Genomic DNA, 24,540 nt, shown 5'->3' with positions numbered 1-24,540 from the left:
GATGGTGCTAGAGGCTTTATCAGTTATGTGTCATTTAATCTTTTTACTACAATTTCGCGAAGTAGATATACTATGATCCTCATTTTAAACTGATGCTATTAATAGAAAGTCTAAGGTTCAGAGATACTAATATTCTCTCTGGAGAAGCAAGTCCTTAAATCCTAACCATCCAATCATCTAGATTCCTTGTTCTTACCCAGCCTGTTCTAGTGCCTGTAACTAACCAAGTGAATAAAAGAAGCACAGAACATACTATACTTTCTTTAAACTACTGAAATTGGGCATAGTATGAGTTTTGGATAATAGGAGCTCTATTTTAAATTCTAAAGCAACAAGTGAAATGAGTTCATCATAACACCATGTAAATATTAAGAGTGAGTTCTTGCAAAGGTTGATTAGCATCACCGTAGGCAACAGCACCACGTGTGCAGTCTTAGGATTAATCAAACCAGCAACCAGGGACTGAAAGCAGCGAGACTGAATTATGTGTAGCAGTCAAAGGCTCAACATGCCAAATGTGAATGTGCAGGCTTCTACATTGCAAGTTACCCAGGATTTGCCTAGCTGGCTTAGCTGTCGATTGTTAAAATTACAGGGAATGTACCACACATTTAATGAAATTATCTTAGGCCATGAACTTTCAATAAAAGCATTTTGTTTTAAGAGATGGATAAATAACGGGCTGTCATGAATTACCAAGCTAAATGTACAAGCTTCACATCAAGAGGAAGACGAGATGCGAAAAGGAGGTACACGGGTCTCAGTGATGTGTTCTGTGGTCCTTATTACAGAAAAGCTTTGTCATTAGTTACCTGTAGTGGTTTCTACATTTACTCGATATGTATTCATATATTCCTTTCCCTTTTAAGTTACTAGTAGAGCCTAAACTCCAAAGAAGGCAACAGCACCCTACTTCAGTACTCTTGCCTGGAAAATCCCATGGACAGAGGAGCCTGGTGGGCTGCAGTCCATAGGGTCATTAGGAGTCAGACACGACTGAGCGACTTCACTTTCACTTTTCACTTTCATGCATTGGAGAAGGCAATGGCAAGCCACTCTAGTGTTCTTGCCTGGAGAATCCCAGGGACGGGGGAGCCTGGTGGGCTGCCGTCTATGGGGTCACACAGAGTCAGACACGACTGAAGCGACTTAGCAGCAGCAGCAGCAGAGCCTAAACTCAAGGTCCTATTTACTTATTTATTTTCATAATGAAAATCACTACATCATCTTTGCAGATATATACCTGGACTGAAGTCATAGAACTTGAAACAGTGTTTATGTTCTAGATCTTTGGTAAAATAATTTCAATAGAAATAGCTCTTTACACTTGACAAAACTGAAACAAAACAAAAATAGGAAAAAAAGTATTGTTTCATTCCTAACATAAGCAGGTATTAGGATAAGTGATCTCCTGGAACAAATCCAGTTCTTCAAGTCCAACAAGGATGGAAAAGCACAAAACTATATACTTAGTAAGTACTTCATAAGTACTTGCTATTTGACAACTGTCTAACCATTACTGAGTTAGTGAAAGGATCCCGTTTTCTGATCATGTATCAGCAAGTCTTACAGTGAAAAACAGTTCTAGATGAGAAGCTAGAGAAACTGGATCCCTGTCCTAGCACAGCTACTAACTAACTGTCAAGGCATTTGACAACTCCATGAGAATCCTCAGCTGTGACATCATCACTGGTAAATCTGAAATAATAACACACAGCCCAGGGTGTTTTAGGAAGATTAACCCAATATCTGTAAGTGGAAAGAAAAAGCTCTAAATAAATACATATAATAATTAGTATAAAGTAGCACATGGTATTACTACTAACACTAATAATGCATGTCATTATACAAAGCTCAACGCAATACCTTAAGTGGTATAAAAATTCTGAAACAGTCATTTTCGTATCTTCACTTATCTTGTCACACACCAGTAACAATGTATGACTGACAATCTCGGAAGTACTGAATACAATGGCAAAATCCTTATATTCCCAAATACCCACAAACATCCATAGAGTACCCTTTAGGAAACACATAGAGCACAAAGTCATAAGGTAACATGCTCAATGCCTAGTCCAAGCAAATACTGATTGAATCCACCAATGGATTATGAAAAAAATCTAACTGGAGCTAAAATAAATTAAACTGTAATATCAACACCTTGTTTCCTTCAGGGAATACAGAGAGGAAAATGAGAAATTTAAGAAACTCACTTCAGGGTCTCGAGTGACATCTGTAAATTGTAATTGCGTTCCTGTTCAGGCAGCTTGGAGAACTCCACCAGACACGGGTGCTGTCTCTTATTGTCATCTCTAACCTGAAACAGAACAGGAAATCAGCATATAACAGTTTCAAAGATCATATACTAGTGATGGTTATCCAATTGCATGGAGGAAAGTGAAGTGGGAAGCAAGAAGGAAAACTGAGACCCTCATCGCAGCAAGGCTGCCTCTGTCAACCCTCAGGCATGGCTAATGCTCAAGGTCAGTGGTTAACCTGGCATCGTCTGGGCTACCTTACGTCTTCTCCTTGCCACCATTCCCAGTAAGTCCCAGCTTCACGTCCGCTCTGCCCTGAAACCTCCATGCCCACTCTCACAGCAACTTACAGCCTTTGCTTCAACCTTACTTTCTCAGTGTGGCTTGTCCTGCCCACCTTCCTGATCTGCCAATCTGCTACTCATCCTATTTTTTTTTTTCCATAACAGTTACCACTGGCTAACAGACGAGGGTCTTATTTATGGGATTGTCTGTCTTCCTGCAACTGCAAGAATGAAAGACCAAAGGAATAGGGAATTTAATAATGTATTCTCAGAACCAAGAACATGCCTGGCATATGGCAGGCAAGCAACAAATGCTTTGTAAACTGAAAGGAACTCTAGGTAAGAAGGTGTAGTAATAACTCAGTTGTTATTGTTACATGTTTAGATACAGATGAGAGACATCAATTAACGTCATGACTGATGGATACAAACTCGGTGATGGTTCCTTCCAGCTGTTCATTTCATCCCATGTAAGTTACTTCTGCTCTCACAAGTCACTCCAGTGCCTTACCAAAGCCAGGTAATATCCCACAGATACTTTTCATATTAATCCTTCAAAGTGCGAGCAATCAGAATAAACTAAATTCAAGATTTTGGGACTGAATTAATGAGAGAGATGTTCCATATCCTTGCATCAGTAATTAGATTTTTGTCTTCTTAGAGGCCTAAATTACACAAGCATTACTGCTGCAGTGAGACCTCAATCACAGCCATATGCTCTCAGGGAACAAATTACTCCCTGGGAATAATTACCAGGTTTTATAAATGTCACATAAAAAAGTAGGAAAACACGAGCAAGAATTTTTTTTTAAGTATTCAGGAGCTGACAAGTTAAAAACAAGATAGTTATTCTTTTCTTTCTTGATCATTGCAAATGAACAGGACTTAAGAGCACATAGCTTATTTACTTAAGGGTATAAGTGAGGAAATGAAGCCGTGAGTTACAAAACCAAACACTAAATGCTAAATATAAAGGTAAAAATGAATGTGCCCAAGTTCAAAGACAATTTACTCTCTATCTATATAATTTCCACTTACTCTCTACACCACAGGGTAACTGTCCCCATCATCCTCTTGGGTGCCCAAGCTAAAACAAGAAATCTATCCAGATTTCCTTCCTTCTCTTAAACACTTCCCATACTTGAACTTCAAAACAGCTGCAGTCATCTCTCTCCATTCCTCCTGCCAGCACACAATTGGGAACCTCACCACCTCTCACCTGAGTCTGCTCCCCGACCTTTTTCCTGCCTCCAGGCTCACTGCTCTTCCACAGGAACAGCAGAGCTCAGATCAAGTCTTTACCACCCTCTGGAAGCCTTCCTTGATTTCACCAGGAGAGTTGTAAATATCTCTCACTTACAGTTAGCATATCCATCATAGTTCTTAGCTTGTAATTGTGTGTGTGTCTATTACTCAGCTAAACCAGAAGCTCTTTAAAAAGGCAAACTCACTAAAACAAGGTCTTTTCAATCTGAGGACCACAGTACCAAATACAAGGTCAGGCAAATAGTATGCAAAGGGGACAGATGAAGGTTTGAATGGATCTGCCTGATGTTTTTCCATAAAATAGAGCTCCCAATCAAAAAGCAGGAAAAAGACCTAAACAGACACTTCTTCAAGGAAGATATCCAGATGGCTAACAAACACATGAAAAGAAGCTCAACATCGCTCATTATTAGAGAAATACAAATCAAAACTACAATGAGATATCACCTCATACCGGTCAGAATGGCCATCACCAAAAAGTCTACAAACAATAAGTGCTGGAGAGGGTGTGGAGAAAAGGGAAGGCTCTTGCACTGTGGGTGGGAATGTAAATTGCTACAGCCACTATGGAAGACACTATGGAGATTCCTTTAAAAAACTAGGAATAAAACCACATATGACCCAGCAATCCCACTCCGAGGCATATACCCTGAGGAAACCAAAACTGAAAAAGACACATGTATCCCACTGTTCACTGCAGCACTATTTACAATAGCTGGAACATGGAAACAACCTAGATGTTCATCAACAGATGAATGGATAAAGAAGTTGTAGTATATATACACAATGGAATATAACTCAGCCATAAAAAGGAACACATTTGAGTCAGTTCTGATGAGGTGGATGAACCTAGAACCTATTATACAGAGTGAGGTAAGTGAGAAAGAGAAAGATAAATATTGTATTCTAATGCACATATATGGAATCTAGAAAAATGGTTCTGAAGAATTTATTTACAGGGAAGCAATGGAGAAACAGACATAGAGAATAGAATTATGGACATGGGGAGGGGAGGAGAGGGTGAGATGTATGGAAAGAGTAACATGGAAACTTACATTATCATATGTAAAATAGATAGCCAACGAGAATTTGCTGTATGGCTCAGGAAACTCAAACAGGGGCCCAGTATCAACCTAGAGGGGTGGGATGGGGAGGGAGGTTCAAAAGGAAGGGGATATATGTATACCTATGGCTGATTCATTTTGAGGTTTGACAGAAAACAACAAAATTCTGTAAAGCAATTACCCTTCAATAAAAAAAAATTAATTAATTTAAAAAAATAGATGCTCCAGTGAAATACGCCCTAAAGACATTTAAAGAAACTAATTTCTTTGGAAAAAATAAAAACAAAAATCCATAATTTATTCAAGAGTTCAAATTACTCCAAAGAAAAACACAGTTGCTACACAATGGAATATTAAAAAGGAACCCATTTGAGTCGGTTATAATGAGGTGCATGAATCTATAGCCTATTATACAGAGTGAAGTCAGTCAGAAAGACAAATATTGTATATTAATGCATATATATGGCATCTAGAAAGATGGTACTGATGAAGCAATTTGCAGGGCAGCAAATGGAGACGCAGACATAGAGAACAGACTTGTGGACACAGGGCAGGGGGGAATGAGAGCACAGGATGAACGGAGAGGGCAGCATGGAAACATACACACTCCCACATGCAAAACAGCAATGGGAATTCACTGTATGATTCAGGGAGCTCAAACTGGTGCTTTGTGACAACCTGGAGGGGTGGGATGGGGTAGGAAGGAGGGTCAAGAGGGAGGGGACATATGTATACCTATGGCTGATTCATGTTGCTGTATGGCAGAAAGCAATATAATATTGTAAATCAATTATCCTTCAATTAAAAATTACTAAATTAAAAAATAAAAGGTAACAGACAGGAAAAAATAACAACAAAAAACATGGACCTGCATTCTTTAAATGGATGAGTTGTGTAGCATGTGAATTACATCTCAATAAAGCTTCTAAAATATTAACTCAGAGAAAAACTGGAACACACCATTTAAAATGTTAAAGAATTTACGGAATTGGTCTCACTAAGAGGTGTACCTAAGTCTAGAATAACAGAGATGATAAAGTCAGGGATCAAAGACACTGATCTGAAAAGAGTTTTAGGAGAGCCTGAATCAAAGAAGACACAAGGTCAATTATGAGATGGAAGGACAATGTGAAACCTCTTCACGTGTCAGTCTCAGACTCTCGTAAATTACTGATCTGATAGGATACTCGTGGTTGTGCTTGCCCAGAGTCAGACCTAAGACAAAAACCATTTCATTCTTTCAGCAAGTTTTTGGTCTATTCCCTGCCCCAGGAAAGGTGCCAGGTGCCAGCACCACAACAACAGACTAAGTGCTTAATCTCCCCCTGGAGGCACGTAAAACCCGAGGTTGCTGTCATCAGTCTCAGACCAGGTAAAGCGTAACTGGCCACAGTCAGTTTGGCTCAGAAGCACTGTGCTCCCTTTCAGCATCTGCAAACTAGTAGCAATAAAGGTATGGTGTGGAAATGAACTGAATTTAATTGCAAGAAAGATAATAATGAGACCTTATATTTCCTCTTTTTTTTAGAAGAAGAAACATAAGGAAGTTCATTGTAGAATGCAATCATTTAGGCAACCTATAGAAGCTTGCAATAGAAATCATCTGTTTTGAGTGTAAACCTATTAAACAACTCTTGTTACTATGCTGTTTTTTGGCGGGGGGTTGAGGGGGGGGAGTTATTTGTTTGCATGAGATCTTTTTAAATCCTAGCCTGTAATTATCTTTCTCTGAATTTTGTCTGTAATTCAAATCTTTCCCTATCTCGAATCTTGTGGTAAATTTTGTCTGTAATTCCTCTGCCAATTGACTAGGAATACTTTTACAATATCTCACCTCTTACTGACTTTAATTAATGATAAATATCTTATTTAACACTCATTCACTTCCTCAATTTTTAAAAGTCAAAGAATATTGCATAAAACCACATACTTCATAAGGTACTTTAAGTGCTTGCTGATTTGAAAACTGTCTATCATTGAATTTATGAAAGGATAGCATTTTCTGATCATGCATCAGCAAGTCTAATAGTGAAAAATAGTTCTAGACTAGAAGCTAGAGAAGTTGGATCCTAGTTCCTGCACAGTAACTAGCTGTCAAGGCATTTGAATCATCGGCAGTGGCATCACTGGTAAATTTGAAATAATCACACACAGCCCAGGGTGCTATTAGGAAGATTATCCCAATACCTGTAAGTGAAAAGACAAAGCTCTAAATATATAAACATACGAATTAGTGTAAAGTAGCATGGTATTCCCTGGTGGCTCAGTGGTAAAAAATTTGCCTTCAATGCAGGAAACACAAGTTTGATCCCTGGGTCAGGAAGAGCCCCTGGAGAAGGAAATGGCATCCCGCTCCAGTATTCTTGCCTGGGAAATCCTATGGACAAAGAAGCCTGGCTGGCTACAAGTCCATGGGGTCCTAAAGAGTCAGACGTGACTTAACAACTAGTCAACAACGAGCATGGTGTTACTACTAACACTAATAATAAATGTCATTATTCAAAGCTTAATGCAATAAATTATGACTGGACTGAATACACTCATTTCTATATTCAGTCAAATATAAGTGTTATATAAACTTTGGGATAGTTGGACTATTAATATCGTAAAAGTGAAAGCACTACCACAGTCCTGCTAAAAAAGGTGTATAATACACTGGAATTACATGAGACCTGGAGGAGGAAATGGCAGCCCACTCCAGTATTCTTGCCTGGAAAATCCCATGGACGGCAAAGCCTGATAGGCTACCGTCCATGGGGTCGCAAAGAGTCGGACACGACTGAGTGACTTCACTTATTACATGAGAAGTCGATTTGGTTTTACCTAAATTTTATTGATAAACTATAAACTAAGTTCTCTAAGCAATAATCATTTGGAAACATATGCAGTGATTCTTTCTCAGCTTGTCTTCCACTTATGAAACCAACTATGAACCTCTGCCCTGAGAACTTATACTACTAAATACAACTGGGACTAAAAGAAACATCAGAGGAGGAGAGTAAATTAACTTCTTTCTTTCCAGTTTCAGTTTTCACTTTCAGTTTTAATGAAATTTCTTCCGAAGTTCCCTAGAAATCAATGCCTATTGTCTGTATATGTTAACTTTGATTTAAAAACTGTAACTTTCAACCTGAATATTAATAACTTTTCAATTGTCTAGGCAACTAAGCCATCCTTCAATGACCCCACCACTAATGTCATTCCCTCTCATAAAGAAAAAACTGCACACAAAATAAAGCTTAGGGTGAAAAAACTTGATCAGATCAATTCATGTCATCATACAGCAGAATGAGCGAGAAGTAATATTTTCAGAAAGATATATTAACAGAATCTGAGAATAAATTTCAAAATTATGTACCGGACCATACTGCCAGCCAAGTTCAATTTTATTCATCACCCAGAGCTCATGGATATTCTCTGCCAGTTTTTCTCGTATCCTCTCCAGGTGGGGAGGCAACACAATCTAAAATTTAAAAAAGAGAAAAAGAAAACACACATCAGAAACAAATGCAAGAAAATGCAATGTTAACTGTTCTTACTGTGAACTGAACTAAATAAAATCGTCTCCTCAACCATTAAAATGTAATCATATAACTAGGTTCCAGATAATCCATTCTAAATTTATAAAACCAGGTATCTAAATAATTATTAGGTAAATTTGGGGAATTTAGGAACAAAATTTAGAAAGAAAGAAAACAGAGTACTACTCAGGACAGCCATCATTAAAAAAAAAAAAGTCAATGGATATGGGATAATCACTGGAATACGCATTATTTAAAAAGAGAAATCACTCAAGACTTCTTAAACCAACCTGGCCAGCATTCACAGGCCAGGAGGAAGGCAATTCAGTGTCCAAAATATAATCCACTGAGTTTAGAAATATCTGATGGCAATGATTTATATCGTCCCTTAACTCTTACTTTCAGTGGTTTCTAAATATAAGCCTCAGGGGGAAAAATCTGAACATGTTTCCACTAGAAGGGGAAGTTTAATGGCCTCTTCATAAAGAACACAAATGACGTTCAAGGCGAGGGGTTGGCTGTGCATGTCTGATGAGGCACAGACATTGCCGCACAATCAGTCCCTCATCACAAATAGCAGGCAACTGCCTACAGTATCCATGGGTGGGGTGGAGTTTCCATGGGGAGCAGACCAGCATTGCCTCCTTCCCTTCGAAACAAGAGATTATCCAGGTCTCAGGGAATCCTAAATGCTAGTGACACCATGGAATCCCACTGTCTGTTCCAGTCCACTTCCATCCTCCAATCACGTTTACCGCTCAACTCTGAAGGCATCATATCCACCCTGCCTTGTTCCAGCAATGGCAACACAAACTGAATGTGAGCCATGAACGAAGCATGCTTATGTTATGCGTCATATAAAAAGCTGGCAGGGAGAGAGAGGAAATACGTTTCAAGGCACTAAACCACAGAGACGTCTGAAGCCTGCTCTTAATTCTATATCAGACTTCAGAAGCAATGCCTCTGATCTTTGAAAGTTAATGAACAAACTATGAATATCTAACCAACTGGACTGAAGTTACTTCACCATCAAAATAAAATAATATCTAATTCAGTGTCAGTGTCAGGATAATTTCGTATCTATGCAAGAGAAGAGCATGAATAATGGCTAACATTGCTTGGGTGCCTATTTGCAAAGTATGATGCCAGTATGTTCTTTATTATACATTGAACATACTCTTAGCATTCCAGTCAATGAGATGAGTAATTTTTTCAAGTCTCAGAGCATGCACTGGATCCAAGACATTTTGACCCTAGAGTTTATGATCTGAATCTCTACCTGAGATAAAAGTCAGTTAAATCACTTTAAAGTGCCAACTGTATATAGACAAGAAGAAGAAATTTAAAATTCCACTACTACCTTAGGTAAAAAGCACTCTAAAATTAGTAAGCATTGACTTAGGTTGTGGTCCAATTGTACATTATAAAATCAATTTAGTGACTTAAAAACACTTTTAAAAAACAGAACAGACTCAAAATGAGTAAGTGGACACGGTAAAGGTAAGCATTATTTTATGAAACTTGCTTCACTTATACATATAAAGTGTATTACTGTGAAATGCATTCCTATAGGCTGCAGTCCAAGGAGTCTGAAACCCACTGCATGTAGGAATGGCTGCAATTCAAACGTTGCCATCACAGCTGATGATCTGGTACCTGGCTGGTGTCCACTGGGATTGGTGTGAAGGCAGCTTGCGTCAGGGAAACCGTGGGGCCCAGGAGGTCCCGCGTATAAGTCCTTTCTTGCTTGTACTCTCGGCTGTGCTCCACCTTCAACTTCTCTTTCGGCAGCACAGCTTCATAACAAGGAGCATACCCAGGCGGAGGAAGGAATTTAAATTCTCCATGTCTCCCCCCAAGCAGAAAGCGTACTCTAAAAAGGATGCATGTCAGGGTAAGTTATATCTCTGGCATACAGAAAAGTTTCGTAATCAACAAAATTCAAGGAATAAAGTCTTAGTATAAAATTAACTTTGTCAGAAGTCACATCTTTTCCCCTAAGGACCATCATGAAGGCAGTAACTGAGAGTTTAAGAGCCTCTAATCATAAAAGTAAAACCTGATTAAATTATGTTAATTGCTCAGCAAAAACTTATCACTCTCTGGAGAAATAATAAAAGCACGTACACCATATTTCTATGTGAATGAAATACCTGTCTGTAGTATTTGGTCATTTAATACCTCAAGGTGCCCAAATAACCAACAGAGAAAGACAGACTTGATCTAAATACCTATATACCAATACTTAAAATTACAGGGCTGAATAAGATCTGATAAAAAGAAAAAACAGTCACTTTGTAGCATTCAACTTCCCTGTGAAATTTCTTAGGGGAACTCATATGACACTTCCTGATACTGAATTATCATTTTAATTACTCTTTCCGTCTGGTAGTAGCAAAAAAGCAAAGGGTTAGAGAAAACCACCTTGACCCAGCTGATAATAAGCAGATTATTTACAAGTATAACAAGTAGAGGGTGACAAGGAACGGTGTCATCTTGACCTGATCACCCAAAAACGTGTCATTTCTGTAGAAATGAGGGGGTTTGGAGTAATATAATGAAAATAAAAATGAATGAAAATAAATATGAAAAAATTAGTGACATTTTTAATCCAACATTGTGTATTTACCCTTAGTAAAGAAAAAAGTAAACTTAAGTGGACTGGAAATATTTCTGGATGCTGGATAGAGTAAGAGATATTAGACTGAGTTATTTAAATGGCTGGATATATGGACAAAGCACTCAGCCTCCTGAGAGTCCCCTCTTGAATACTTATCTCCAGCCTTCAAGGAACAGGTTGCTTGTTGCTTCAGGGAACATTTTGCTACAGGGCAAAAGTGCCCTGTAGATGGATGCCCAGGACAGCAGGTTAGTGAAGCAAGCGTGATGGCAGTGTAGAGTCTTCTGTGAAAGAATGGGAAATGAGAAAGCAAACAGACCAAAAAACAGTGATACTAACTTGATTCCTGCAGAGAAACTGACGACTGGAAAGAAGAGGCCATCAATGTTGAAATTCTCAAACATGCCTTGAACAGGCTGTCCATTAATTCGGAAGGAGATGCTTGGGGCACTTAGATCTAGACAGCAACTGATGACATCATCAGTTCTCAAGAGATGCTGGTTTGGTGAGCTGACAGTCCGGGCAATACAACCTGTGGGGAAACACATTTAAGGAGGATGATGTCTTTTTATCTCAGAGAAAATCATCGTCAGAGATTAAGTCAAAGATTTGAATAGGCTGTGACAATGAATAGTATTGGACTAGAATAAATCTTGAATACATATTCACATTATATGTCAGATCTTTAATTAAAAAAAATGTTATTTTTTTTAGGAGCAATGCTACTTTTATTGTAAAATGGACCTTCTGATATGCAGAAAATTTTGCATGCAGATGGACGGTACTTGATACAGATATCACCTTAGAGTTGATAACATAATGACGTCAGGGGAAAACCTCTAGGGAAAGACTTGAAGTCAAATATCTACTTTACCATCAGCAAATTACTTAACCTCTATAAGCCTTGATTTCTTGTAAACCAAATGCCATTGCCTTGCAGAGTTGTTATGATCATTAAATTAATTTTATACAAGAACAGAGTCTCAGACATGGAAGGTATTCACTTCAGTCCCCCATCTCAATGATTAAATTCCCTTTATTTTAAAAAATAAAAACATAAAAGGATATGGAAGAACACAGAAAATATGATCATTTGTGCATTGTTTATTGAGAGACAATACACATCAATTGGTTTGTTTCTGTTCTATAATTTATTTCCTACAAGACCTTGGTTGGCTTCTTAAGTAGGAAACAGCAGGATACAAGTTGAGGCATGAAAATGATACTGGATAAATGTCATTTCTTGCACTGGCCAACCTATGATCTATACTCACTCTTGACTGTATCAAAACTTCTTGGCCTATGAGTCCTATGGGCAAACTGGAAAACAAGAAGATAAGATTCTCCCAAACACACATGCTCACAAATGTGAACATACAGTATTCTTCAATTTGAGCAAAGACAAAAATAGATTTGATGACGCCAGCTTTGAATTTTTTATAACACTTATTTAAAATTTCTAGCATGTCCAGATTTTTATCAACAATATGTTGAAATGCCAATAGTAGGGCAGATCTACATTATAAAATATGTAGATTTTTAATTTTACCAATATTAAAAATTACAAGTGGTAAATTCATTATGAAGTGGTCCCTCTAGAATTTCCTAGACATAATAAAGGGAATTGTTTAAGAAAATCATGCAAAAAGCAACAGCACTCACAGACAAAGGTCTGTATTCCTGTCTGTATCAAGATCTACAGCTGACAATGTGGTTATACAGATATTTGTTGCTGTTTAGTCATTAAGTCACATCCGACTCATTTGCGAGCCCACGGACTATAGTCACCAAGCTCCTCTGTCCATGGGATTTCCCAGGCAAGAATATTAGAGTGGGTAGACATTTCCTCTCCAGGTAATCTTTCCAAGGTTACCTGGTAGATTCTTTACCACTGAGCCACCTGGGAAGCAGTCAACAGATATTTACTATAATCCAAGTATTCTGTTCAGTCTGAGGAATGAGTATGCTAAAACTAATGACTATCTAAAAGTCCCCATGGTAAACTGTTTTGTAATGCCTGAAACAATTAGGTTAGAGAGAAAAGATCACTAGCAACCAACCTAAGTCCATGGTTTCAGTGGCACTGACCCTGCTGAATCTGCTAGGAAGCATTCTCAGGTTGCATTTATGACTTAATAGGTGTATTAAATCAATATGAGAACTACACTCCTATTTCCAACATTAGCCAGAAAGGAAGATAGCAGTGGGCTTTTCATAGGTCCTATAAGAGAATCCTTACCTTTCTTTCCTGTACTATTCTCTGACATTCCTTCATTCTGTTATATACCTAAATTCTTCAAAAGCACCGAGATTTTTTTTCACACTATTGACCCTAATATACAGAAGATGTGGATGCTAGAAACAGAATCATTATTCCTCGAAGAGGAACACAGCAATGCCGTGCAAAGTTTAAGGTGGGAAGAAGAAATGAAAACAGATAACCAAAATTTTTGCTGATGAACCAAACTCTGGTACCAAGGAACAACTCGACTCTCCAATCACAAAAAGCTAAGTGTTCCCCACCACCCCGCCCCCACCAGAAATCACAGATCCTTAACACTTTAAATTCTACCTCAACTATTAGAAAGAAAAGGAATAGGAGAGTGAACCTGAGAAGATTATGCGACTTAAAATGAATTCTACCATGGTAACTCAGTCAGAAGCCAATTAATTTAGATCTGCCTTTATTGATCATGAATCTAAAATTAACAAGCAATCCCAGGAGCTTAAGAGAACACAGCTATCAACTACAGGCATGGTAGAGCACATATTTTCTTGCCATTTGGAAAAACAGTCAAGTATGTTCTCTTGATAAATTAAAGTTTCAAGATGATTTTCTCCTGAAATTCCACAAACTATCCTCCTTTCTGTGATAGATTCATTGAATATTTTTGTTGCTCTTATCATTCTATTTAACAGATACTTAGTCATAAAAGGCATATTGGACACAGTCCAATTCCAGAAGCTCTGGGTTCTTCCCATGTATTGATAGAAAAAGCTTCAAACTAAATGCAAACTTCACCATTTAGTGAAGTGACGTTATATGGCTGAAATTAGATGCAATGCAGCATTAAAAGAAAAAAAAAAAAAACAGAGTAGTGTTTTGTTTTCCCCTAAATTCTATGTAATGGGAAAACAAGTGAACCTGTTTCATTCATCCACCTGAAGGCCCATTTTGTATGCAGTGATGTGTGAAGGTACAGAGAGAGGATGACCTCTAAAGGATAATAGTTGAAATGTATTATAAAACAGACATTAATTCTATTTATGTTTTTCAGGTCTTCTGAAGTTAGGGCTCTTTGCCTTTCTGGTCAGTAGAAAAATTCTGGAACGAGCACTGTGACTCTTTCCGACCACCACAGTACACAGTGTATAAGATGAAGCACACTGTAGCCTGGGCCCCCACAGCTTAGACAAAATATCCAAAACACAGCTTCATCGCTTCCAGGCTACTGAGCTGTTGGCACTGAATAAAGGGAAGATTTAGTAAACATTACTGTTCAACACAAAGATAGAGTGCTTTCATTTATAAACCCCCTTACCACAGACTCTTAGGCTTTAATTAAATTTAAATTAAAATACCTTTTCATAATTTATGATTTATACAGCATTAATAAATGAATATCATTTGATTTGCCCACAAGAGGTAAAATTCAACTTTTTGTAATGTAAGAAACCTCTGCATATTTTCTGTAGGTTGTGTGTGCTCAGTCACGTCCAACTCTGTGATCCCATGGACGGCAGGCCACCAGCTCCTCTGTCCACAGAGTTTTCCAGGCAAGAATACTAGAGCAGGTTGCCATTTCCTACTCAGGTGACCTTCCCAACCAAGGGATCGAACGTGCGTCTCTCGATTCTCCTGTGTTGGCAACAGTCTTTACCACTAGTGCCACCCAGGAGCCCCTTCTATAGGTTAAATGTGTTATAAAACCAGTTTGGATTTATTCTAAATGCAGCTTTATGAATATAAGCATAAGTTTGCAGAATCCAGATAAAATCTAGTATCTATATAATTGAAAGCTAAACTTTTAAACAGAGCCAATCAAAATAAATCTTTTCAATAAATCAGAAAAGAGTATATTTTTATATATTACTAATTTTTAATATATGTTCAATCATTAAAGCTTAGGGTTGTTAGCTAGTGAAATGAGCTATACATTTATTTTTTAACAGCTCCACACTTCTGAAACAACACATCATTTGATTTTGGACTGTTTCCTCATAATACATTTAATAAATTACCCATTCCTGACATTAAACTATCAACCGAGAGAAGAAACTTAGTCTTTTTATTATGATTATTTTCCAGGATTTTTTTTTTTTTTTGGTTCCTGTTTATACTGGAAGCTAAAGCTTTGCACATACCAACTAAAGCAAGTAGGAAACATTTAAGTTTTTGCATTCAATTAGTGAACCAGAATGCCACTTCTGATATATATCATTCATACACAATGAAGTCTTTTGGAGATGTACTATAATTTTAAGAGTATTCTTAGAGGAGAACATAGGCAAAACACTATCTGACATACATCACAGCAGGATCCTCTATGACCCACCTCCCAGAATTTTGGAAATAAAAGCAAAAATAAACAAATGGGACCTAATTAACCTTAAAAGCTTCTGCACATCAAAGGAAACTATTAGCAAGGTGAAAAGACAGCCTTCAGAATGGGAGAAGATAATAGCAAATGAAGCAACTGACAAACAACTAATCTCGAGAATATACAAGCAACTCCTACAGCTCAACTCCAGAAAAATAAATGACCCAATCAAAAAATGGGCCAAAGAACTAAATAGACATTTCTCCAAAGAAGACATACAGATGGCTAACAAACACATGAAAAGATGCTCAACATCACTCATTATCAGAGAAATACAAATCAAAACCACTATGAGGTACCATTTCACACCAGTCAGAATGGCTGTGATCCAAAAGTCTACAAGCAATAAATGCTGGAGAGGGTGTGGAGAAAAGGGAACCCTCTTACACTGTTGGTGGGAATGCAAACTAGTACAGCCACTATGGAGAACAGTGTGGAGATTCCTTAAAAAACTGGAAATAGACCTGCCTTATGATCCAGCAATCCCACTGCTGGGCATACACACTGAGGAAACCAGAAGGGAAAGAGACACGTGTACCCCAATGTTCATCGCAGCACTGTTTATAATAGCCAGGACATGGAAGCAACCTAGATGCCCATCAGCAGATGAATGGATAAGAAAGCAGTGGTACATATACACAATGGAGTATTACTCAGCCATTAAAAAGAATACATTTGAATCAGTTCTAATGAGGTGGATGAAACTGGAGCCTATTATAAAGAGTGAAGTAAGCCAGAAAGAAAAACACCAATACAGTATACTAATGCATATATATGGAATTTAGAAAGATGGTAACAATAACCCTGTGTATGAGACAGCAAAAGAGACACTGATGTATAGAACAGTCTTATGGACTCTGTGAGAGAGGGTGGGAAGATTTGGGAGAATGGCATTGAAACATGTAAAATATCATGTATGAAACGAGTTGCCAGTCCAGGTTCGATGCACAATACTGGATGCTTGGGGCTGGCGCACTGGGACGACCCAGAGGGATGGAATGGGGAGGGAGGAGGGAGGGGGGTTCAGGATGGGGAACACATGTATACCTGTGGCGGATTCATTTTGATATTTGGCAAAACTAATACAGTTATGTAAAGTTTAAAAATAAAATAAAATTAAATAAAAGATTATTCTTTTTCCTCTAGTGAAAATTTGCTTTTGACTTACCACTTTCATCATTTTAGTGTTGCATTTTTGAAATCAATGTATCTGACATAAGCAACACAAATAGGTTATGGAAATGTACAGTAAGGGCAAAAGATTTCCTTCGAGAACACTGTGAAGGAAAATGGATGGTACTTACCTGACCAGAGGTGAAGGCCATCAAATCCGTAGGAGAAGAGGTCATCTCCGACACCATTTCCACCCCACTCTTCACCCCCTCCAGGGTAGGGTGAGTATCCCTCTGTGGAAGCCCAGCCCACTCGCAGGTGAGTGGCTTCAGCAGTCACGAATGGCTCAGTGTGGTCCACCATCAACTCATAATACCACTTCTTATACTGTGCAGATCCTTCACTAACACCCAGAAAAATATTGGGTCTCATGCTTTGAAAAGATGGGAACAGCATGTGAGAAAATCCAAATAAACCTTTCATTGTCTCAATTTATTACATCATGCTATCCTGAATTAGTTTTGCTTTTCAAAGATACATTCCATTGACCAAGAAGTTTGTTTGGGTTTCCAAAACATTGTACAGAAAAACCTTATTGGCTTTTTTGGGCAACCCAATGTTTCCTTGCTGCTGCTGCTAAGTTACTTCAGTTGTGTCTGACTCTGTGCGACCCCATAGATGGCAGCCCACCAGGCTTCCCCCACCCTGGAATTCTCCAGGCAAGAACACTGGAGTAGGTTGCCATTTCCTTCTCCAATGCATGAAAGTGAAAAGTGAAAGTGAAGTCGCTCAGTTGAGTCCAACTCTTCGCGACCCCATGGACTGCAGCCTACCAGGCTCCTCTGTCCATGGGATTTTCCAGGCAAGAGTACTAGAGTGGGGTGCCATTGCCTTCTCCAATGTTTCCTTAAGTGCAAGAAATTATTGAAACAATCACTGAAGTCTACTGTAACAGCCAAACTTACCGTTAATGTTCAGTGACTTATGTTTGCTTTGGGGAAAATTTGGCTACATCACTCAACAGTCCACTACATTTTTTCTTAACTGTTCTTCAACCTATTTTCATATCATAAATCATATTTAAGGGGAGACACTCAGGATAGCATCAGGCCCCAGAATTAATGGAGTTATTATTAATCCAGGACATAGAGACATTTTCCTAAGCTAAGGTTTGTGTCATAAAAGGTTTGAGGCTGACGCAAGTCATAGCCTTAGTGAAGGAACCAAAGTGACTAATCATCTTTGTTGTTCTCTACGTCTCGCTGTGAAGAGTCTCTAGTTAGTTGTATTTTAATTGCAATTTATGAAGAGATCCTAACCCTAAATCAACATTAGGGATTAGAAAAAGTCTCAGGAATACCACTCATTAACAACAGGTCTAGTATAGAAAGAACAATAAAGGGAGTCTCAAATCAATCTTAAAAAAAAAATACAATATATTTGTGTTTAAAAAAAAAACAAACACAGAGGAGAAATACATTCTAAACCCCACATTTTTGTTTGAAACATGGTGAAGTAGCAAGTATTTCCTGGAAAGCTGCTAAACACTGTGCTAAGTGTATCAAAGTCATTGCCATCACACATAATGTCTTCTTAATTATATTCAATATTATCATTATTACATATGGAAGGCATTATAGCATGGTGGTTAAGAGCTCAATCTCTGGAATTAGACTCGAGTCTCATTTTCAGTTCAAACATTTTAATTTATAAAACACAGATAATAGTAATACTTCATGCACACACAAACAGTATAGAATGCTTATAAAAAATCTGGCATTGTGGCTGGCACAGAGTACCCAATGAACGTCTGACACCTTGGAAAGTAGATCTAACTGGAAATGTAGTTTCACTGATTTGTGGAATTTATTGTATTTTGGATATCTGATTTCTTGTTATACAACCACTTTGGTGACATGGTCTGTCTGAACCTACCTGCTCACATGGTTCACAAGGCGTGTCTGCAATAACAGGTCTCTTCCTGGCAGAAGATTGTCACAGATGAGATGCTGGTTAGAACGGACTGCTACTCCATGGCAAACACAGAGAGAGCATAAGACATCCAGAACCTGAAAAGTGAAATCCCTTTCAGCTGGCTCTCATTCCCTTTTCAGATTCAAGCAGCAGCAGTAATTTCCACAAACAGAAACACATTCCCTCCAGGGACCTCTGACCCAGTCACTTTAAACATGATAGCAATGTGTCCACTTATTTTCCACAAACTGAGAACTGCTCCATTCTCCCACTGGTGCTATGCATAAGCACTACATAGTATTATCTGATTGAAATTAAAAAGTGAAAAACGTGAAAAATGTGACACACCTTTTAAAAATTATCTTTTTAAAGAGTATGTTTGAAATTATTCCAGAATTCATTTCAGGCAATAAAATGGTTCACTTACCTTGTGATTTCTTCCATGCTTGTCTAAAAGTGAGATAATGGATTTTATATGGCCTTCTTTAATAATATTTAGAGCTTCTGGACTTTCTACTAACACACAGTGTAAAACTTCAAGAATACCTAAACAGAAAATAAAGAAAGGGGAGAAATATGATTAACCAGTCTACAGTGATCAGTGACTTTCCTCCTCTCTATGTGTTTATTGAGGTGTTGACTGAATGTAGTACAATTATGAGCTCAATGCGTTTGTCTCCAAATATCTGTGATTAGGGACAGCTGGTGTCTGGGAGGCAGGGCTGGTAATCAAATATGATAACAAGTGAGAACAAGGCAAATATACAGTGTTCAGCTAAGTAAGCAGGTAACCCTGCCTATAGAGAAATAAAAGAAAGTAACATTAAGTGGGACCACAGAGAACTTATACATGACCATTTTCCAGACAGGAAACATGGGTTGACTGAAGTCTTGAATGCTGGGCAGAGCTGATGTGCCTGAGGTACAAAGCCAGTAGGAGATGGAACAGGTAGATTATGGCCAGTTTAGGATGATTTCAGATGCTAAAAGCATAATTCTGCAGCAATGCATCTAACCCATGGAGATCATTACATTCTTCTGGAGATTTAAAGTCAAAAATGTTTCTTGGTTTATAGAACAAGAGAAATATACAAGATTACACAAAAAGAAAAATACAGTATTTAAAACCTGAATAAGAATGGTAATATTTTGGGGCAATAGTCATCAGAGAGGACAAAATAGAATATATATTTTCTTACAGTTTAAAACAGAAATTAGAAATAAATCTCATTATCAGAAATTTTCGTGTGAAATTGCAAAGCTAAATGGGTCCATGTGTATTTATACTTTCAAAGCAAGGCTGCCTTGTCAACATAGAGAATGTAGTTCATTTGCAGCAATTAAACATAAAATTAGAACCTGTGATCACTGTCTGAGAGCTACATAGTACTAAGAAGGATCTCAAAGGAACCTTGTAGAAAGGTTTATTCGTTTCAAATGGAGATCTCTTTCTTAGAACAGAAATGTAAAGTACTCAGGTGTACAAATTGTATAGAAGTAATTCACAATAATTGTCACAAATGACACTTGATCTAAACCCCAATCCATTACAAGGGCTGTTAATGTTAATTTCTTCACCAATGACTTAATTCTTCAAAATATATAAATGTAAATTCAGTGGGAAAAAAAAAAGGTTAAATTAATTTTTGGTGTGGTTCAATATCTGTTGTTGTATTCCAAAAATCCACTGCAGTTGAAAATCAAAGAGAGTAGAAAATAATCATGCAATAGACTAATGGATAAATTAAAGAAGATATTTATATAAAGTTATGGAAATTATTTCTGCTATTAAAAAAGTAAGCAATAAAATAAACTCCTTTATTCTAAGCACAAAGACACTAAAATAACAGAAAGGGAAGAGCATTTTTAATAGATTAGTCATCCTGATGTCATTTGTCATTCTGATGCTTTTTGTTTTCTTCCTATTTCATATTACTATAGAGCACATGGCTGCCTATATTTATAAATAACGTTGTACTGTGTATACACATCCATTCATTGACACATCTTCTTGGCAGTAAAAGTATGACTCTGCAGCAGTGCATCCTAACCAATGGAGCTCATTCACTCTCCTGGATGTTTACAGTAGAAAATGTTTCTTAGTCTCCAAAGCATGAGAAACATAAAATAATACAAAGGATGCCTTTGGACTAAAAAGGCAGAGTTGAGTGGCTACAGCAACAAAGCCCTGTGATCCCAGAGCCTAAAATATTTACTATCTGGCCTTTTACATAAAAAGTTTGCCAATCTCTGATATAAAATGTAATTATTAAGAAAAAACAGGTAGTAGATTTAAAAAAATCAATTATTTCTGTAAATAAACATTCATGAAAGCCAACAGCATTTACACACCTAAGTATATTAGAAAAGATTAAAGACTAAATTTTTGGAAAGAACAGCACATATCAAAAATGCAAGAATAGCAATGTGAAAATAAATCTCTGATTTTTCTCATGTTCAGCCTATTTTAATGGGTTTTCAGAGTTTTGAGTTTTTATCAAAAAAAATTTTTTTTCCAGTGGAGCCATATCAGATCCAACAAATAAGCAAACAGTTGAAAAGAACTAACTGCTACTGAGAAATGAAATTTTTCCTGCCATACCAATAAATAAGGATGTCACAGTCCTCAGCAATTCCAGCCCTCCAAGATGAGCTGCTGAGCCCTAAGGGCACTTAGGAAGGAGAAGAATATCTGCAATACAACAGCCATCAGGCTGCAGCCACTCCCTAAGGTGAGCCCAAGGGAGCTCAGGATGTGAAAAACCCAGATAGGTGAGGTTACATATCAAAGGAATGATTTCATTAGCCCAGACTCTTGTATCTTCCCATGTATAGGAAAGCAGTAAATTCCTTAAGTTGGTATATCTGGTTTTCTTTAAGTAACAATAATTTTTTAATGTTCAGACTGTCTGCCCTTTGTTGTAAAACTTTTATATAACCTGGCTCCTCCCCTTGCCTCCTAGGAGCACTTCTCTGAGTTACTTGAGATGCTGTCCCCCAGGCCTGAAGTCCTACAAATTCCCACAGAAGAGAACATAACTCAATTTCTACATTGTCATTATTTTTTAAGTCAAAACCTCTGATTCTGAAAATAAAAAGTGGAAGAAAACAGTTTTTAATTTCAACTGTTGGAATAAAATGCAGGTAAACGTTTGTTTGTTTGTTTGTTATAATAAGAAATTCCTAAAGGAAAACAAATTAGAAACACCAAAAGAATAATTCTCAAAAAGTCAAGACTAGCAAGACTGACAGCATTATGCGTCTATATAAATCATGCTGATATATGCCTCAAAAGCCTATTTAAAAAATGAGAGACACAATGCTTAACATTATAATGGCAATAGTTGACTAAAGATGATTTAACATTTAAATTTTCAATTCACTGAATAAGACCCAAGAATGGCAATACTACATAAAACTTACGGTGAGCTTCTCAAATAAAAACTTGAAAACTTGGTAGATTATATCAGAATTATCTAAATGAAAGAATTATGAATATGCTACACAGTGTTTAAAAAAACACCCAAGACAAAAATTTTATTTTATAAATTTAATTGAACAGGAAACATTTAAATTTTACCTCCTTTTGCCTCTCTAACTCACCTTGCCCCTTGCAAAGTCTGGATCACACAGGTCATGTAGTCTCAGAAAGTGGGGACTTGCAATACGATGAACTGGAGTTTATCTCACTCACCCTTGTCCTGCTCTTTGTAATCACCCAGCCCCTGCAAACCTGCTTAATCATGCCTGTCCAGGCCAGGCATCACCCTCCCCATCTTGACCACTGTTCTCGCACATGCGAAAACCCCTTAGTTTAAACCAGCCTTAGTTTAAACCACTTAGTTTAAAACAACTAGTGTTGCCCACTACAGTCTGTCTATAAAAACTGAGTAATCCCTGTGTTCAGGGCTCAGAGCTTAGAGTGTTAACTCCTCTGGGCCTGCTGGCATAATAAACCTGAATTCTCCAACTCTCCGAGTGTGGTGCTTAGTTTCTCCAGTACTGGTTTCTGCAACATTTCTGGAGGCCCCAGCGAAATTCCAACCACGCTAGGCTCTTGCGCAGCCCGACTGGTGGCTCAGCCTGGCTGGAGTGAAGGAGCCCTGAGACAAACGAGGAGGCACACCACCTGATGGTATTCAGGGTCTCTTTCGGACCAGTGTTCTGACTCTCCCAACAGCTGCACCCCAACTGGAGTCAGTAGAGGGACGGACCAACTCACCAGGAATGGCCACGGGATAAGGTGAGGCCCCAGGGCCGGTCCCCAAGCAGGAACCTACCCCAATGACTGATCACCTCCTTGGGGCTCGCAGGGAGCATCAGATAGGGAGACCTGGGGACTCAGGTTGAAGGGAGGCATCATGACTGATAACCTCCTTGGGGCTCCCAGGAAGGGTCCAACAGTTAAGGAAACCTGGGGACTCAGGGAGGCATTGTGATAGCCTCTGAATGATTGTGAGTGCCTGATTGCTAATTGAATGGAGTGAGAGAAATTCTTCTTTTTGGAAACTGCAAAACTAATTCTTCTCGCATATGCAATTAAAAACAACTAGCTTGTAAAAAGACCTGCCCAGGGAAAAGCTTGACGTTAACCCTTTCCATGTTCTTGAAATACACAGCCAGCTTTGCCTGAGACCTCACCCTTGGGCAAATTAGAATGTGAAGTGGGGAAAAAAAAAAAAGGAGGGGTGGGGGGTCAAAGAGGTATTTTAAATCTCAAACAGAAAACTGTAAGATCTCTGTCAGTCTGTCTGTCTGGATTTACATATGTCTCAGTATATGTCTTTTTTCTGATAATATTGTTGAAGTTGTAAATGAGTTCTAATTTAATTGACCTAAAGAAAAGTAAGCACTTACAAATTAAACAATTCTAAATACAAGAAAAATTAACCTAAATAAATTTCAAATTCAAGTGAATTGGGAAAAACCAATATTAAATATTAGTATTAATGTTTGTTTGCTGATCTAATAAGAAAGTAGGATGTATGTTTTTAATAAAGAAGATATAAAAAATAAAATTACATTTTATAAAGGGAAAAGAAAGTAGGTCTGACTTACAGGTGGCTGTTACAGAAAGTGATTAAAAGGTTTGTGGAAGGTGAACCCTGAAAAAGTTTTGTACATGGTTAGGACTAAGTTTAAAATAAATTTAATTAAGCTTACCTAAATGCTTATTTAACTTCTATGCAGAGTACATCATGAGAAACGCTGGACTGGAAGAAGCACAAGCTGGAATCAAGATTGCTGGGAGAAATGTCAATAACCTTAATATGCAGATGATACCACCCTTATGGCAGAAAGTGAAGAGGAACTAAAAAGCCTCACTGATGTATAGAACAGTCTTATGGACTCTGTGGGAGAGGGAGAGGGTGGGAAGATTGGGGAGAATGGCATTGAAACATGTAAAATATCATGTATGAAATGAGTTGCCAGTCCAGGTTCGATGCAGGATACTGGATGCTTGGGGCTGGTGCACTGGGATGACCCAGAGGGATGGAATGGGGAGGGAGGAGGGAGGAGGGTTCAGGATGGGGAACACATGTATACCTGTGGGGATTCATTTTGATATTTGGCAAATCTAATACAGTTATGTAAAGTTTAAAAATAAAATAAAATTAAAAAAAAAATAAAAAAAAAAAAAAAAAAGAAAGTGAAAGAGGAGAGTGAAAAAGTTGACTTAAAGCTCAACATTCAGAAAACTAAGATCATGGCATCTGGTCCCACCACTTCATGGGAAATAGACAGGTAAACAGTGGAAACAGTGTCAGACTTTATTTTTTGGGGCTCCAAAATCACGGCAGATGGTGACTGCCATGAAATTAAAAGATGCTTACTCCTT

At 37.8% G+C, this 24,540-nt stretch overlaps 1 protein-coding gene across 1 annotated transcript in view; it reads right to left on the bottom strand.

The window, feature by feature from the left end:
• The window catches only part of RYR2 (ryanodine receptor 2), a 764,447-nt gene that overhangs the window by 351,518 nt on the left and 388,389 nt on the right, over positions 1–24,540 (bottom strand). Inside the window, exons 20-26 of the mRNA XM_055589046.1 lie at positions 19,129–19,247; positions 18,663–18,796; positions 16,919–17,160; positions 11,353–11,545; positions 10,050–10,266; positions 8,231–8,335; positions 2,214–2,317 (exon numbers count right to left, since the gene is read on the bottom strand). Of these exons, the coding sequence (XP_055445021.1) occupies positions 2,214–2,317; positions 8,231–8,335; positions 10,050–10,266; positions 11,353–11,545; positions 16,919–17,160; positions 18,663–18,796; positions 19,129–19,247 (1,114 nt within the window). The remainder of the gene's footprint in view (positions 1–2,213; positions 2,318–8,230; positions 8,336–10,049; positions 10,267–11,352; positions 11,546–16,918; positions 17,161–18,662; positions 18,797–19,128; positions 19,248–24,540) is intronic.

The sequence above is a fragment of the Bubalus kerabau genome, chromosome 1 (assembly GCF_029407905.1).
Source record: "Bubalus kerabau isolate K-KA32 ecotype Philippines breed swamp buffalo chromosome 1, PCC_UOA_SB_1v2, whole genome shotgun sequence".
Taxonomy (NCBI): Eukaryota; Metazoa; Chordata; class Mammalia; order Artiodactyla; family Bovidae; genus Bubalus; species Bubalus kerabau.
The sequence above is the reverse complement of the archived record's forward strand: the minus strand, read 5'-3'. Positions and strand labels throughout refer to the sequence as shown.